Raw genomic sequence first — 17434 nt, 5'->3', positions numbered from 1 at the left:
CTGTTAATAAAACCATTAATTTTCGAACGGAATTATGAAAACCTACGATCTGATTTTTTGTTAGCAATCTTATATCATTGGTTTACAGATATCTACGGCCTTTCCAAGACAAAAAAATAAAAAAAGTTGTAAAAATGGTAAATCTGTGAGAGTGCAGCTTTAAACCGTTAGTGACGGTTTAAGAAAAATGCATATTATAAAGCATCAATTTTAGAACTTAAATATTAAGATCTGCGATCTAATTTTTTGTCAGCAGTCTTATATAACTGGTTCCCATGGATTTTCGCAAAAATTGGCTCGTTCAAAGACAAAAAATAAATAAAAACAAGTTGTCAAAACGTTCAATCTGTGAGAGTGCAGCTTTAAAGGTACTATCTTATTGGTCCTGACTCTCGCTTACTAAGGTTTTGTGTGATGGTTGGATTAGGGTTCTCCATTTTGTTTGCATGAACTTGGTAATCAAGTTTGGATCGATGTCATCCTGCGTTGCTGTCATTTATACTATGTTTCTGCTGATTGCGGTTGAATTTCGGTGACTGTTGCTGTATTGTCAACAACTGCATATTGTTGTAGCTATACTTTCCTGTAAAGTTCTGCATACTAGTAATATCAATAATAAATTGAAAAGAAAACTCGTGCTATTTTTGGAAGCGACGTCAATGACGTAATGTAATCAATGATCTCCGTTGTCTGACGTCATCACTTGGTAACAAGAAAGTATACAGCTTTTACAGATTAGTTTGATGTAAAATATATAATATATATAAAAAAAAAATGGCAAAATCTAAGAATTCAGACTGTTTTGCTTGGTGCATAACATTCAAGATGGCTGCAAACGAAAGGGTACGCATAACCACCAGTTCATTTTTTTCTTTCATAATTGTTTGTGTAAACTATCCGGCCCGGACTGATTTTAGTTGGTCGGTAGGTCGGGAATTGATTTTGTGAAATAGTAAAAACTAAGGATTAAAAAAATCCAAACATTTTGTAATTCGTATGGTAAACAAATAAATCGGACTAGAAAAGCGCGTTTTATAGATGGCCCCAATTTTCAAAATAAGTGTTTAAAAAAGTCAATATCGGCATACTATCTACTGTAATCGTTAAATGTTTGTTGTTGTTTTTTTAAATAATTATTTACTGATACACATGTCTCATTTAAACATATCTCTGGATTATTTTGAAAGTCAGACTCAATGGCATTACACTATTATTTACTGATGCAAATCCAAAAAGCAACAGTGGTATTCTTAAGATGTGCTTGCTGTAAAAACATCACTTATTTATTTAAGAAGCATACATTTGAATACCTGTAGGTTGCTAAATTCCGTAACAACCTTCGTCGAAAGTTGTTCCGCGACAACAAGCATCAGGGCCCCATGGACGCGAGCGCGCTTGAGAATGAGACCGGACGTCCGGATATGGACATCATTCGGCGGCCCGTACCTGACAGCTCAAAGGAGAGACCCGTCTCGGAAAGCTCTATCTCGAAGCCCGTCCCGAAGAAACCCACGGAGAAGTTTATCGTGGATTCTGATGATGAAGTTATCATGGAGTCAGTGAAAAGGAATTTATTAAAAGTGGATGACGAGCAAGAATTAAAGGAAAAAGGTGATCATCATTTTTTATGTTTCATTTTACTGTTAATGCATGTTTGGATGATAGCTTGCTGTAATTGTTGCTGGTATTGTTTAAAGCTGCACTAATAAAGATTGAAAGTTTTGACAACTTTTTTTATTTTTTGTCTTTGAAAGAGCCAATATATGCGAAAATTCATGGTAAAAATAAGACTGTTGATAAAAAAAATTAGATCTCAGATTTGTTAATGTGTTTTTCTTAAACCGTTAGTAACGGTTCAAACCATAAAACATTAATTTTCGAACGAAAATATGAAAATCTGCTATCTGATCTTTTGACAGCCATCTAATATCATTGGTTTGCAGATTGGTTTGAAGTAGATATCATTATTTGTAAATTTGACTATTTTCTGGAAGAAATTAGTGAAATATTTGCTTTGATAGTAACAACGATGTTTGCATGAAAAACAAACACTTCTGTCATTCTAGTTCGCGAGTATGTCCAAGGAATCATTGCAAACGCCGTCCGCATCGTCCAGCAAGACGTTGGTTCCGCTGAACTTGAAAACCATGACGTTGCATTCTGCAATGACGTCACAAAGAAGAAAGTCATTAGCATCCGCGAGGACAATGACAGGGACATTATAGACGATGTGTCCATATCTTCAAGCATTATAAGCGGTAAATTCCTTTTTTGCTTCAAAATTCAGATTTAAAAATACAAAAAGATGTTGCCATATCTTCTATATAAATCTATCCTATTTCTCAGGCGCGTACATTTGAAAATGTCATCGTTTAAATAAAAGTGTAAGTAATATTCACAGAACTGGCCGAGACTGCAGTGATTCGTTCACTTACTAACTTCGTGGCCGCTGGTGATGTCAACCAGTCCGCAACCGGAAATAGGGCTCCCAGGACGGTCCGTGAGATGCAAGGTAGGTAAATAAGGTTATTTTATAATGGTCACTTTCAAGGTAAGATACCAACAATTCACGTTTCCATCGCCTCAAATGTTAAAACAGAATGCCGACATGCTGTTTTAACGCTGATAGAGAAATTGATTATCAAACTCATACATATGGTTAAAAATTCATTGACACATTCAAAATTGGAAGGCTTATATACATTAGTATCGCAAATCGAAAACAGATAAAGTCAGGTCTACTTTTTGACAAGAAATGTTAAAAGAATTAATGCACCGGAGTTAAAAATGGGACGTATGCAGTTCTGCGGTTTAAAATAGTGCGAATTAAAAGACCACTCTTTTAAAATACGAGTATAAGATTGCAACGTGAATGTGGATTTGAAAGCAAGCTGAAGAGTATTAAATACATCTTGCTGAGGCACCGAATGGGAAAGGGTGATTATATATAACTACGCTTAAAATGGTAATGTGTTGACCACAAATGGCAAAACGTCCTCAGCCAATATCAGGTTTCATCTAATTAAATTTGCACTTGCACAAACAAATCGAGAGGAAAGCAATGTTCGTATATCCTAGTACACATAGGTTTATCGGTTACTGTTATGAAACTAGCGATTTTTATATCAAAATTCATCAATTACCTATTAGCAGGTAATGACAGGCACAGTAACAGTTCGGGGCCAGTCAAAATATTTTTTTTGGATTGATTTTCATTGCCTGTGAACAGAACCAGTAAAATCAGGCTTGTCGCACATACAGCCTTTCAACGCTTTTATTTTTTATATGTGACAGCCCGAAGACATTTACAAAACAGCAGAACCTAGTGGGTTTTATAAATAATACAGCATGCAACTTTGAGTAATAAGCGTCCATTTTGGAGTGCAAATTACGATTAAACTATATAATTTAAAGGTTGACATCGTTTGTTCGATACTTTGCCCTACATTTTTGTTTTCAAATAATAAAATCGAAATGCGAATGAAATTGGCGCAATTAATGCATATTTTACATTTAATAGTAATACTATAATTCTAAAGAACGGAATATCCATACTCTTATATTATCATTTCATTTTAGATTGATTTCTTTATGGGAAGTACATGTTGTACCAAAATTGTAAAATATTTATATTTAATGGCTTGTGTTGACCAATGCATTTATTTATTTTATTTTTTCTTATTTTCAGAGCTTCTCGAAATCAATGATGCAGACGACAGGACAGCTGATCCTCTTCCGGTTGTGGATTAATAACCAACAGTTGTTTAAAAAATAAATTAATAAAATTAAATGCGTATATTGGCTTCTAGCTGGTATGTAATGTTTAACGAACAAAGTTCGGTTGATAAGCATAACCTTCGTAACATATTCTTGATCATAGAAGGCATCGGCAGCAACCTCGGCACTATCTTTCGTGACACTTCATAGTACATACATACCGTGGGAAAATTGACTGACTGAATATCGTTAAATGCATATGTATATATGCATGAAGCAGGGTAGACACTTCTTCTTCCAATGAAATCGTATGTTACAAGTAAATACTCATCAATAACCCTGTACTGTGAGTTGTCTCCGTAGGCGAATGGTCGAAGTGGCAGGTTTTAAAAATTGTAGTGATAAGGCTGCCCGAGGTCAACTGTAGCTTTCGCCAGAATGCGGGAAAACATCAGTAGAACGCTATGAGCGTGTGTGTACATGGCAGTCAGATTTCCGGAGAGGTTTCATTGCGGGACCAATGAAACTGCCTCACTTAGAATTCTTTAGGAGATTTTCACGAGACACGGAGGGTGACGTGATTGGACCTCTAGGTCTGTAGTTAGTGGACTTTTTCACTGCACCAATTAAGGCAATTATATAACCGAGTAAAGTCTAAATATTTATTTTTATCACCATCTAACACACTTGAGAACAAAATTACCGTTTTTGCCGATAGTTTTCGTTACCAACTATTTGGGTAACAATTATTAAGTCTCCACTCGACATTGTTAACATATTTTGTATACCTTTATTCCTAAATATAAAGAAATTATCGTGCCAAAGCCGAACACACCCCCGGGTCCTAACTAGGGGCTCGCTGTTCGAACTTTTACATCACCACTGCATTGCCTTTTGATGGGTAGAAACTATAACAGACCGACGTCACATGTACGGTATCAGACAATCTGGGTAGATCCCCGACTATTCATAACGTATAACTCAATTATTTTACAAGTTACGGGGTTAATAGGTGAACCAAAGACGTATTTTTCACGTCGACAACCTGTTTACATTGGTCAACTTATGGGTAATATTTCATTTAATCATCGGAATCGGGAAAAAGCCATTTTGATACGATATAAATATAAGTGACCAAATATGGAAACATATGGGGTCAACGCATGACAAGTCCTGGACCGATGGCGTTGCGTCATTCATTTTGAAGGCGTGATCTATAGTGTTAGATCCGACGATGGCTATCAAAGTAGCGGATCCGTGTACTTGTGGTAACATGGATCGCAAGTTCGATTCCCCGTCGCAACACTAAATAAAATACTATGATACATCGTCTTCCTTGAGGGACATTAAATGGGGGGTTCCGTGTGACAGTGCTATACACTGGTGCACGTTAAAGAACTAAGTTGCTCTAACTAGGGTAACATTCTGTCCGTGCATTGATCTCCAAAAACCTTAAATGAATAACAATCTTAACGGAGCACTCGCCAAATGGGAAAAACCCGAGTGCGGTAATAAATAAGCTGACACACAACCACCACTATCAAAGTTCGATCCTGTATGACGTCAGCACAAACCGACAATGAAAATTCAAATAATAAGGTGTGACATTGGAAATCAACATGTTTATATTTTAATATATCGATAACAAATATTAATAAATACATAAATAAATCTCAATTCATTGTAACATACAACATACAGTGACACTTTACAAATACATACACTGTATGTTCACGAACACTTCGGACACTTATAACACATAAATATCTTAGTAAAAATTTGCAAATGTTCAAGAAATATTTGCGCACATGTGATATATTTGTGGAATTTATGTAGAATACGGTAGTATTACGAACAACATGGCATATTCAAGAAAAGTAAATTCTTGTCGTCAGAGCTCAATATAGTAGAGGATCTATAATAGTGCAAGGAAATAATATATACTGTGTCCCTTATACCGCATACAACTGTTTCTTAATTCGTACAGTGAGCAAGACAGTTTCCCCCCAATGCTTCTAATGGAATCATTTTTTCTGACACATGACATCGATCTAATAGTAAAGATTCAAGATTGATTTATACTCAAGAAACATTACATGCTTGCGTACATGTGATTATTACAAATGAACAAAATAATAGTAAAAAAAGAAGATCAATGTTATCAACTAAATAATTATATGAGATTTCGTAATAGTTCTTTCAAATTAAAAACGTACAAATGCTCAACGTTGATATTTTATACTATATACAATTAAATAGTGTTTGCTTTCTTATTATAGATACTTAAGATTTTTATAAGAATATGTAGAGTGGCATAGGCAACGATGAATAGTTTGTATGTCGATTCATGATCGGCTCACAGAAATACCTACGACCCGAAAAATGTACCGCGACCCGAAAAATGTTTTAAACTCTCCGGCGTTCATATTTTATTATTCGTTTGTTAAAGAAACGTTAAGTGGACACATTTGGTGAACATTCGGGTGGTCACTTTACGTTTCTATATGAGACTGCCATTCCTCCTCTTTGTCCACCTGCGCATGTTTGGTTTAGTAAATGGAGTGCTCTGGCTCCACCCGTCTACACATGAACACGGCAAAGAATAACCCGAACAGCTGAAATACATAAAATTAAATTAGTTTACATGCCCAGTAAAAACGCCATACACAATCATTTTCTTGACACTGTTAGTTAAATACACCCACAGCTAATTGTATAAAGCCGGTTACGCTACCATAGCTCAATAATCACTGTTGACCAATCAAATTGCCTGGATGTGCATACTAACAAAAAAAGTAACCAGCGGCTAAGTTATCCAGTTGTAAACCCCCTTTCTCATTGTTTTGTAGCATGTTGTCAAGGACAACGTTCGATAATTAAGCGTGTGTTGTAAGTGAATAGCGTTATAATTATTTGGCATGCTAGTTGTTGAACGATTAAACTCCGCCCATTGTAATTGGTCCGATATTGGAACTAACATAGGAAACACTCCAAAACATGTTACAGATGCGAGTCAAGACACCCACGATACAAACACTTTAGAAACGTTGATATTGGCATGACAGCTGAGAAACCTCACTAATGACAAAGTACTATTAAGTTAAGAAACGGCGAATTAAAGTTACCGATTTTCATATCAAATTAAAAGACGGCGAATTAAAGTAACCGATTTTCATATCATTAACATGTAATTACAAAAACTATTAACAGGCTACATGTATTATTATTTATCTTATATAAGATTCGGCCGCATATATACTTAATGCATTTCAAGATCACTATTATGCGCATAAATTGCATTCGACACTGATGCAAACATGTATACTATAAAAAAGAAACCACATACCATGATAATAACAACAGCAATGGCGGCGACGCCGATCATGATGGCGTGGTTTTGAATGTAGTGAACCAACTCGTCATAGCATCCCTGAAACATGTTAGCCATAGCATTAAACACCGGAACAGCATGCCCCTGGTAGATCTCGTAACGACACCGACAACCTGTGCAAGAGGCGGACATCTCAATCGTAACTACTCGGCCATCTCCGGCAATCTCAGCCATGGCCGACGACCCGACCGACACATAGTTTCGGTTTTGTTTGCTTTTGAAAAACTTCTCAGTAGCACAAAGTCAATGTCACGACATGTTAATACATAATTATCGATGTGAATCCATCCCCGGTGTGTTTCGTAGATAAAAATACATAACCCTAATGATCGATTTCGGTGCCAAATTGGCGAAATGCGGACTAATTAAATATCTGTATCTATTTCAAATAGCTCGATTGTGAAGACAACCATAAGCTTATGTGAATCTCTTTTAAATTATTTCCTTGGTAGAACATAGTGCCGGTAGTCCCTTTTAAGAGGCCAAAGGAGCATGTGCCTTGTCGTGAGGTTTGATCCCATGACCTCTTTGGTGAGAAGAGGTTTTTTTACACAAGTAAACACTAGTCTTAACCCTAGATTTTCTCACCGTAGTGAAGAGGTTGGGGTTTGAGTCCATAGAGGCAGTGAACGGAGGGCCTCGAGCCGGCGGGCCATTAAAGTCCGAGATCCCCGTGCACTCGTTAAGGTCGCCCTCGGGATCACAGCAGCTCTGAGGGACGTACGGCTTTCCTGGGAAAGTTAATAATTCGGTTAAGCTTGATGAAAATCATGACGTGATGGCGATTACAGATATTGTTGAAAATAACTTCTTTAATTACTGAGTTAGTGCAATTCAAAAACTATACACACATATATGAATTATTCACTAAATTATCACAAAATACTACCTCCCCTTAGCTGTTCGAAACCATGGTATACGATTGTGTATGACGGTAGTTAGCCAACGACGTCATACTATTTACTAACATAAAATACCACCTTCCATCCATCAATTTCACGTACCTGTCTCGAATCCCTTGTACCATGTGGTGTGCCGGTAGATGGCCCACGACGTCGTGCTGTTTACTCCACCAGTAACACCGCAACACTTCAGCTGAAATACATAATATATAATAAATAAACAAATGCCATTTTTAATTAGAAGGGTCATTGAGCATAAACTTTATTATTTCTTTTCTTCTAGTATTCGTTGTCTATGTGCTTTGGCCATACGAACTAATCATTTAAAGTCTTCTCCACTTACAACAGCGATACATAATTTAAGACCTTAACAGAAAATGAAAGTATTGAGATGTCATGACAGAGGTCTGATTGGCGATATGATCCCCATGCCCGGTGTCAAGTATAGGTACCAATCTCAACCACTCCCGTCATTCCCACCCAACTTATTTCCCGTCCCATGCTCAGACCACTACCGCCCCTGTGCCAAGCTTTACTAATCAAAAGCCATACGCTGGTTGGAGCACCGCCGCCATACGGTGGTTGAAGCGCCGCGCTAGAGATCCATCATCTATGATCAGGTGTACCCCAGCCACTTCTCGTCAACCCCACCCGCACCTAAACCCTGCCCCCTAACCCCATCACTAAAGGTGCTTACCTCCCTCTGTAGCCAGTTCCACCAGTCCGTAGCCATACGGTTGTCTGAGTGATGGGCGAGGTCCACTCCGTATTTGTCTATCAACACATTTTCCATCGAGTGGATTATGTCCCCTTCCATCTGTAATAGATAATGTTACCGAGTGAGTTGGGTGCCTTTGCGATCTCGAGATGAACAGAAGTATAAATACTGTAGTAGATTTGTTCTGTCTGCAAGGGTGATATGATTTTTGTTTGATGTTCTTGAAAACACTATAAACTTTGGACGAATAAAAAAATGCTAGGTTGCTTTTCAAGATGTTCAAGTTTCTGAGTGATTAATACAAAAAAAACGGACAATACTTGCACGTACATATTTTTCTGAACGTCACCATGTAAATATGTAAAGAAATAATTGCTTACTTGTTAGGCCTAAAAAAGGTTTGGTTAGTGTTACATCCTTTTCAAAAATAGGTAGGGTAGGTAGGCTTTTTTTATTAGGCTTTATATAAGAATGTCATTTTCATCATTGGAGAATGGTGTTAAAGTTATCTTCTATTTTAAACTACATATTGAAAAGCCAAAAGAATATATATATATTTTTTCATTTTTTTTCAAACTGACTATAAAAACGTTAGGGTCGGCGCCTATTCCGTAGGTAGGGTCGGGTAACCCGAACAAAATGTATTTTTTTAGGCCTTATCAACTGTATACTTGGTCAGGTTTCGAGATAGTGATGGTTTTTGAATGTCGGAAGATTCGTCTCCCTTTATTATATTAATTCATGTGTAATTCACATATTGGAATGTGCTTACAAAAATCGTGTATTTTTCATTATTATTTATTTTTTTTGTTTGTTATATAAACCCCTTTATTGCATTCTGGTAGTAGTTTTATCATTGTTGATTTTTTTCTTCAAAGTATGAATATCTCAAAATATGGTTCTCAATAATAAATATAGATAGATAAATAAATAAATATATATAGAAATAGAATAATATTGGCGATTTATGATGGGCAAATTATCTTCAATTATAAAGAGAATAATACATTTGATTCAATATGATATAAGATTAGTCATTTATCTTAGTAATTCATCGATCCCCTTGTTTATTGCCTGGGGTATGCATTTTGAAATCAATAAATAATTAACTAGCTAACTATGCATACAATTATATTTAAAACATGTAAGTGTTAAGTGATACTCTAATTCAAAATCAATACAAACACATGTATAACAAACTTAAATTTTGAGTGATAAACCTTTACCTACTTAATAAATAATGCATTTATGGAAAATATTAATTACTGATAACAAGACTGTTAACGTGTATTTAATAGCAGAAAGCGCAAAAATATTAAATGATTGGTTAATGCTTAAAGATTTATTGTGGTCTACAATAGTCTCATAAGGTAGAAATACCATGTATAATGCTAATGCCATTCAAATTAAACTTGCTTTCCTTCATAACAACCATTATTTTTCGACATTTATTCATCTTTTTAAATATTAAAACAATTGTATTAATTGTGGCAAGTCTTATTCTGGAGTAAGAATGTATCTTTAGTATACCTTTTGCCTGAATACGAACACCATGACTGCGGCAGCTACCAACGCTAGCACCAGTATCGATACAGAGAATATAAACTGAAAACGCAAAATGGCGATGACATTTTAGTAAAGAAAGTTTTGTGATATGTACAATAAATACAAGTATATATTTGAACATACTATAGCAGTTCAAATAAGAGCACCGTGGGCGGGTACCAACACCCGTCTGTTTTTTTCTACGTCTGTAAAGGGGGAAATGCAACAATTATTAATTAAAGGCAGGCCTTGTAACACATGCGTTCTATGCGTATTGTACCATGAAATGAATATGTCGGTAGGTGTCCAAGACAGGTTGTGCTCGACGCAGACGCCACGAACACAATAAGTATATAGAATTATATTGTTTTATGTTAAAGCACATTTGAAACTTATATAAAACAATCCGAAAGAAGAAAGAAAGAACGACTTCAAGCCTTAAAGCTAAAATAAACTCACAATTCCTAGCATTATCCGACTCTCCCGAAGCGCGCCGCAGCATCCACACATGGACACGATGACGAGGACGCCACCGGAAGCGATGAGCACATAAGCGGCTATGAGATAAAGATCGTCACCAAGCGCCTCGGAGACCTGCTGGGCGCCATAGTCGGAACCGAGGATGTAGATGCCAAGTCCGAGAATACCCGCGCCTGCAATCTAAAAAAGGTCAAGTTCATAATCTAAAAACGAACATACATGTACTGAACTTTTGAACAAATGTAATGTACGGTCAAAATTCGAATTGAATGTGTTTTATCAAATTCTTTATGGCTATGTCAAACGCTCAATTTGAATGGTATATTCGAAAGCAATAAAAGGACTAGTACGTATATAAAAAATAGTTCAAAGACGGTACAAATACACTAATATTGTGATATTTAAGCAATTCTACTTTTTAACTTGAAATGACATTTCAATTTTGAGTAAATGAGAAGTTTTAAATTAAAATGTATACTTACGAATACAATAAATGTGAAAAGTAAGTTCGCATATTTCAGAAACTGTTGGCAGCCCGTGGTCATTTTACCTCGTCCTGAAAATAACACAAATGACTAAAAAAACCTAAAAATCAAATTAATGAAAACATTACAAAAATCCAAACACTATGACGCATGAAGCTCCTAACCAAATTTCAGAAATCGTTACTGATTTTCCACAATTATTACGCAAAAATGCCTTCAGACGTTGCGCTACGCGTTCCAGGTTTCACGGTCAATCAATTGAAGAAAAACTTACGGCTCATTTTTTTTATATGCTTATTTCAACTATCTATTATTTTATCAGAGTCAAATCCTTTTGTTATATTAATCAATTATCATTGTCCACCATTTCAATTTTACATGTGAATTCACCAATGATTGACAACTTATGATCGTATACAAGGAAACTCAACAAAATTCAAAGCCCACGGGCACGTTGGAAAATAAAATTCGCGTCATTTATATCATTTCAAAGGGCGGTACACAATTTGAGTAAGTTTAATTAGTTCGAAGTACAGAAGTAGTTTTATACATTAGTCATATTTTAATATTTGGTTTATTTTGTTTTGTTTATTATGCTGGGTGTGTTTGGGCTATGTGACGATGAATTTCACAGAACAGTCAATACACTCATACATTGTAAACTTATTCATCAAAATGTTATTTTGCCCATGTATTGGTCATCATAAGAATGTCATTTATAACGAGAAATCATACTTATATCCTAAACCAAAAGACATTTAGATGTTTTGCAGACTTGTGCCGGTTATGCAAAATATTGAATACCCATAACAACCGGTTAAGGGCCTGTCACAAGTCGATTTTGCTCGCCGAAAATATACCGGACGGGTGCACAAATTTGGCGATATTCGGGGATCGGTACTAATACGGCAGTGCAAATGTATCCTATTACAGTACATCGTCAGGACATCGGTGAAAACAGTGGTATTTCTGTACATGCTCAAAATGTTCTGTCGTAGCGCTGCAGCAGCGAGCAACGGGTCTACAACGGCAATATTCCGGTATGACTTCTTCAATGTCGGTAGAGCATTGGTAGGGCCCGTACTGGATCGGTGAGTCTCAATGTATACCATACTGTTTCAGATGTGATACCGTTGTTCTGCCGAAATACTAACAATGTACTACCGTTCTTAAAAATGTGATACCGTACTAGTGTCGTTCAGGTAGTACAACGGCAGCGCAATCGTCACGGAAGAGTGGTATTTGGCAGCACTTCGGCCCGTACGCCGGTATAACATCGGTGTTGGTATGGCATATTGAGTTTTTTCAAGTTATTTTTCGACGGAGCTCCGCAAATTTTCTTGCCGTTGTTTATTCTGTTCCGGTTTAGTCCCGGCGAGGCACATCAGTAGTGTTTGACAAGCCGCTTATATGGCCCTTTTGCACCAGTCAATTGTATCCACGCCCCCCTAGGTCCGGGGAATAGCGGGGACTTTGACTTTCGGTCCAGCCAACCCCGGCTAAAATCCCCACCCTGCGGGGACGAACAGATGGTAAAATCCCCGCCAAATGCTCCCGCACCCCAGGGACCCTAGGTAAGGCCCATTCCCCGCTATATTAAAAGTGAAGACAAAACCACCACATTCACCCGGCACTGCGGGGCCACGTGAAAGGTAAAAACACGGCCCATTTCCCCGGCTATCCCAGGACCTGGGGGAGGGGGCGTGGTTACAATTGACTGGTGCATTTCACAGTACAAAAATGGGTGGGAAGAACAAACAAGAAAATGTTTATACTTAGTTGAGTTGTGAGGAACAGTTACTTTGTTTTAGTGAAACATACATCCATTGCACAATATGTTGGTGTTAAAACGAGTTATGCAAATTTTACAAAATATTTTTTTTTTTAAGAAATTTTGGCTCAAAATGCTGGAACATGTATGCTGTCCTGTCAAAATGCACTAGACAATCCCATCAACCCTGTATTGTGGTTCCTTGATAATACATGTTCACATAGGAAAGCTATTTAAATCCCCCAATACGTGGCGAAGTTACAGCCCGAACACTAAATACAAGCATTTTGACCAATGACCTTTAAGTGTAACCTTGACCTTTAATGTACATACTAGGATCTTGTATGCGACACACCGGCCTGTCGTGGAGATCATTTGTGCGAAGTTATTTTAAACTCCCTCGACGCATGGCAGCTCAGCTACTACCCGAATACGAATTGTTTATACCGCCCACCGACATACAAGTACCCCGATTTAAAGACTATCCTTAAAATGGCCGACTTTTGCACTGCGGATGGCCATTAAAGCAAAGAATTAAAGGTTGCGAAACACCACTTGTACATGTAGCCTCCCGTACAATAAGTTGCAGTTGGTCGTTCACGAAAGCTCTTTCAACATGTACCGGTAAATTGCACGCTATGTACCGGTAACTTGCACGCTGTGTACCGGTAACTTGCAAGCTATGTAGCGGTAATTTGCACGCTATGTACCGGTAACTTGCACGCTATCTCTAACTTTGCCAGTTATGAATGTATTTTCTCATGCTTCTCAAATAAAACTTGTATTTGTTTTTTTTAAATCATATAAGCTAAACATTCGTACCACTTCTGCCGGACGAAATTCCAAGTGAATCACGACTGGTCCGTTCCTCGTTCTCCATTCGACGTTCACGTGACCGTCGACGGCGGTGGTTGCTTCGGCTCCTTTCCCGGCTACGACGTTGGTGATAATGATGCTGTTCTTTGCGAGGTTGGTATCCGGGTAAAGCCAGGCCGTTCTGCGCATAGTTATTGTAAATAAAGTCCCGGGGAGGCTGCAAGGGGAGCGAGCGTCCATAATACAGTAGGAACTCGGGCTTGCCTGAATTTCTAGTGGCAAACATGCTCGATTGTCGATCTTAATTGAGTAGGTGCGTTTCCAACACAAAGATGTGCTTACATTGTTTCAATCCAAAATAATCCAATCAATTCATTACGTTTTTCAATTTTCAAGTTCTTTGGACGTTCAACATACATCCTTGAAAATATGCATTAAGGAAAATGGTTATTATCCTGGCGCAATGGTTTGAACATGGCCGCATTCGTCTAGTACATATTCATAATCAGAAGTCACGGCTGCACTTGTGAACAATAAACCGCACTCTCAGATTTGTATAAGCTGACTTGAACAGTGAAAGGTCAATTCACACGAGTAGTAATGTATACCCATTCCTAGCCCAGTATATAATAGTCAACTTGCTCCTAGTCGTTTTAAATGGGCACTTTGAAGAAAAGCTCTATAAGAACGATCGGACCGGATTAACGCTTTGTCGAGGGTATTCCTAATCCATGCTAGTTAAACCGATTTAAAAGAGCATGGACATCGTCGGTGTTGTATTATTCAGCTCAATAAGGCTTTCATTTTATCATTTACACAAACTGTTGGATGGAACATAAATAAGGAACACTTCTGCCAAGGTTTCGAACAGCAAAACTTTATTAAGGAGATGGACAGCATGATTTAAGTGGTTACAATGAAATATTTTAAGACGATTGCACAACAGATTTAACTACATGTTTGTTCACCAATTGTTGTAATACTAGGTTTTAAAGAAAGCTTAAAGAATTTAGATTTTAGTATTTAGTTTAAGTACCACAGCATAAAATAGTGATCTAAACTACATTTTGTAGGAGCTCTTTGAGCCTAAATACAAATGCATGTTGATTATTTTCAAGTGTTCTCTTCAAAATTGCAGGTTATATTTAAAACTCAAGTTCAAACATTAATACAAGTGAAATTTCACCAAGATTAATAATATACAACATAATAGAATAGGCAATATGCCGAGTAATCAAAAACAGTCCAAACATAACAGAAAAACTATCAACAGTGAACAGAACAGAGGACTTAATGATTTGTCCATGGTATACTATATTTGCAACAAAAACAAAAGGTACTCTATACATTTGATGCAATTTTGAAGCCATACAGGTGTTTTCAAGAACACGTTTTTCTAGCTTACATAATGGTTACAAAATCATCTATTATAATGTATAAACATTTTTTTTTAATATGTAGTGAAAAAGAAAAATGTTGATTAACACAATTGAACATGATTATTCAAACAGAACAGTGAATCTTTCTTCAGATAAAGCACTGATATAGTTGTGTATATAATGTACATGAACATTTTCAAGGAGAACACTAATCTCAAACAAAACATTTTAACAAAGCTTGCTGTGGTGGTTACATAAATGTATATATGTACATAAATAGTCTAAGAAAGCCATTAGCATTATAAAGTCCAATGAAAAAGCATCACGGAGAACAGAACACGAAAACTTGTCTCTTGTTTTTAATGGTAAAATTTATTTCAGACAGAGTTATGGGACTTGTAAATGTCTATGGCAACATGTGTAACAGGTTTCATTCCAATATTCTGAATGCTTTTTTAAGTTAGTGTCAATATTAAAGTTCTTGCAAGCTGATAACCACAAAAGCACCCCCAGACTGACATACCTCAACATTCTTTTCTTTTAAAAACACACAAGCTTACACTACATGTATATACGGAGCCTCACAATCACCCTTGCAAATCTGAATTAAATAGCACTGATTAATATGCACACAACAAAAACATTTAAACAGGCAATAACTCATTTAAAGTGTTATTAACATACAATGACAAAAAACAGTAATAAATGTTATAACCTTAATCTTTACTACAAAGCAAGAATAATCTGACACAGATAATAAAAACATTGCAACCTACATTTGTCTTCATGAAACATTAGTCGTGAAATTTAAAAAAATAAAATAAAAATGGCTTGATGAATGATTGTAAGTGCTTGAACATAGCTGACATCATTCAATAAACACAAACAACAAGTCCTACAACTTTGGAGCTTTATACAACTCTTTCCTGGTTGAAAACAATTCTCAATAATATATCAAACCTAGTTTAACCTCTAATCATATAAAATCCTGGCTCTCGAATCTCCAGCACTATGCATCTTTCCCCTGCTCTTCACCTGCATCGTGGAAAGACTCCTCGCTATCGTCTGCGGTGCCCCGTTCCTTTACAGCCTCTTTTTCTGTAGCAGCATCCTGAAACTCCAACCCATCGCTGTCACATGATCGTTCACTGCCAGGAGAGGCCACTCCATTCTCCTGAAAATGTAGGATTCAAGTCCATGATTGTCTCTTGTTAACTGGGTGACGACATCAATACATGATTCACCTCATGTAGACAAAAAAGAAGCTTTTTTTCAACAAGGCAAGCTGGGTTTACAACAACAAACAAGAGTGACAAACTGTCACATAATTAGTTTCAACAAAATTATTAATTTTGAATATTTGTTGAAAAAATGTTGTTGTTTTGTATTGAAAATTTGTGAAATTTAAGCAACTCAAGTGCCAAAATGTGACATGGGTGACATGACTGGTTATTAATTTTGGCCGAGAAATTCTGCTCATACACCTATTTTCCAAATTTGGTGATGATTGGACAAAAGGTCCTCAAGTAACTCCACAGACAACATAGCATTTTTTTATTGGCCAAAACACGCAAGTGACTGGGAGGACATGACTGCAAATCAAATCTTGCCAAGTTATTCTTCTATACACATTTTGTCCAAGTTCATGGGTGAAAGTTTGAATTTTTCAAAATACTGAATACTGGTGTTTACATAGGGAAATGTCATTTTTACAATACATTATATACCATAAATATTTTCCAAAATACTGAATTCAGTATCAATACTGAAAACTTTCACCCATGCAGGTTTGTGTAATTTAAGCAATTAGTGGTACATGACTGCGGTGACCAATCTTGGCCAAGATATTCTGCCCAAACACATATTGTTATCAAACTTGGACAAGATATTCTGCCAATACACATATTGTTCAAGTTTAGTGATGATTGGCATACATGCCATATCCCCCGGCGGGGGGAAAAATCCCCCGGAATTTCGATCCATCCCCCGGTCTCCCGGCGGGAGATAAAAATCCCCCGGAATTTATATATAAAAAAAATATATATATTTTTTTAGAAATTTTACATCAGGCAATAATGACAAAGTAAGTGAAACCACAGTATGTGAGTGAAATCGAATGTAAAGAAACAACTAACAACTCCACAAGGGTGAAATACCAAAAGGAAACTTTTACAACAAGTGATCAATTTATTTGTAGTAATTATTAAAGGCAAAGAAATATTACTATTTT

The 17434-nt window shown here is 36.7% G+C and overlaps 2 protein-coding genes across 5 annotated transcripts in view; both read right to left on the bottom strand.

Annotated features, from left to right (window-relative positions):
- Nucleotides 1-5395: 5395 nt before the first annotated feature.
- LOC128214817 (tetraspanin-18-like) lies at nucleotides 5396-14335 on the bottom strand. Its single transcript, XM_052921486.1, has 9 exons — nucleotides 13832-14335; nucleotides 11236-11309; nucleotides 10733-10933; nucleotides 10259-10333; nucleotides 8708-8827; nucleotides 8113-8203; nucleotides 7697-7839; nucleotides 7064-7147; nucleotides 5396-6332 (listed from the first exon to the last, which is right to left on the bottom strand). Exons 1-9 carry the CDS (start codon nucleotides 14109-14111, stop codon nucleotides 6267-6269), a joined length of 1134 nt encoding a protein of 377 aa, XP_052777446.1. The 5' UTR covers nucleotides 14112-14335; the 3' UTR covers nucleotides 5396-6266.
- A 346-nt stretch (nucleotides 14336-14681) lies between these two features.
- The window catches only part of LOC128213245 (uncharacterized), a 52154-nt gene continuing 49401 nt past the window's right edge, over nucleotides 14682-17434 (bottom strand). For all 4 annotated transcript variants that reach the window (XM_052918810.1, XM_052918812.1, XM_052918813.1 and 1 more), the window contains one exon: nucleotides 14682-16378. In XM_052918810.1, coding sequence (XP_052774770.1) covers nucleotides 16214-16378 — 165 coding nt within the window. In that variant the 3' untranslated portion in view covers nucleotides 14682-16213. The remainder of the gene's footprint in view (nucleotides 16379-17434) is intronic.

The sequence above is a fragment of the Mya arenaria genome, chromosome 13 (assembly GCF_026914265.1).
Source record: "Mya arenaria isolate MELC-2E11 chromosome 13, ASM2691426v1".
NCBI classification, from domain to species: domain Eukaryota; kingdom Metazoa; phylum Mollusca; class Bivalvia; order Myida; family Myidae; genus Mya; species Mya arenaria.
Note: the sequence above shows the minus strand (reverse complement) of the source record. Positions and strands in the feature narration are given on the sequence as shown.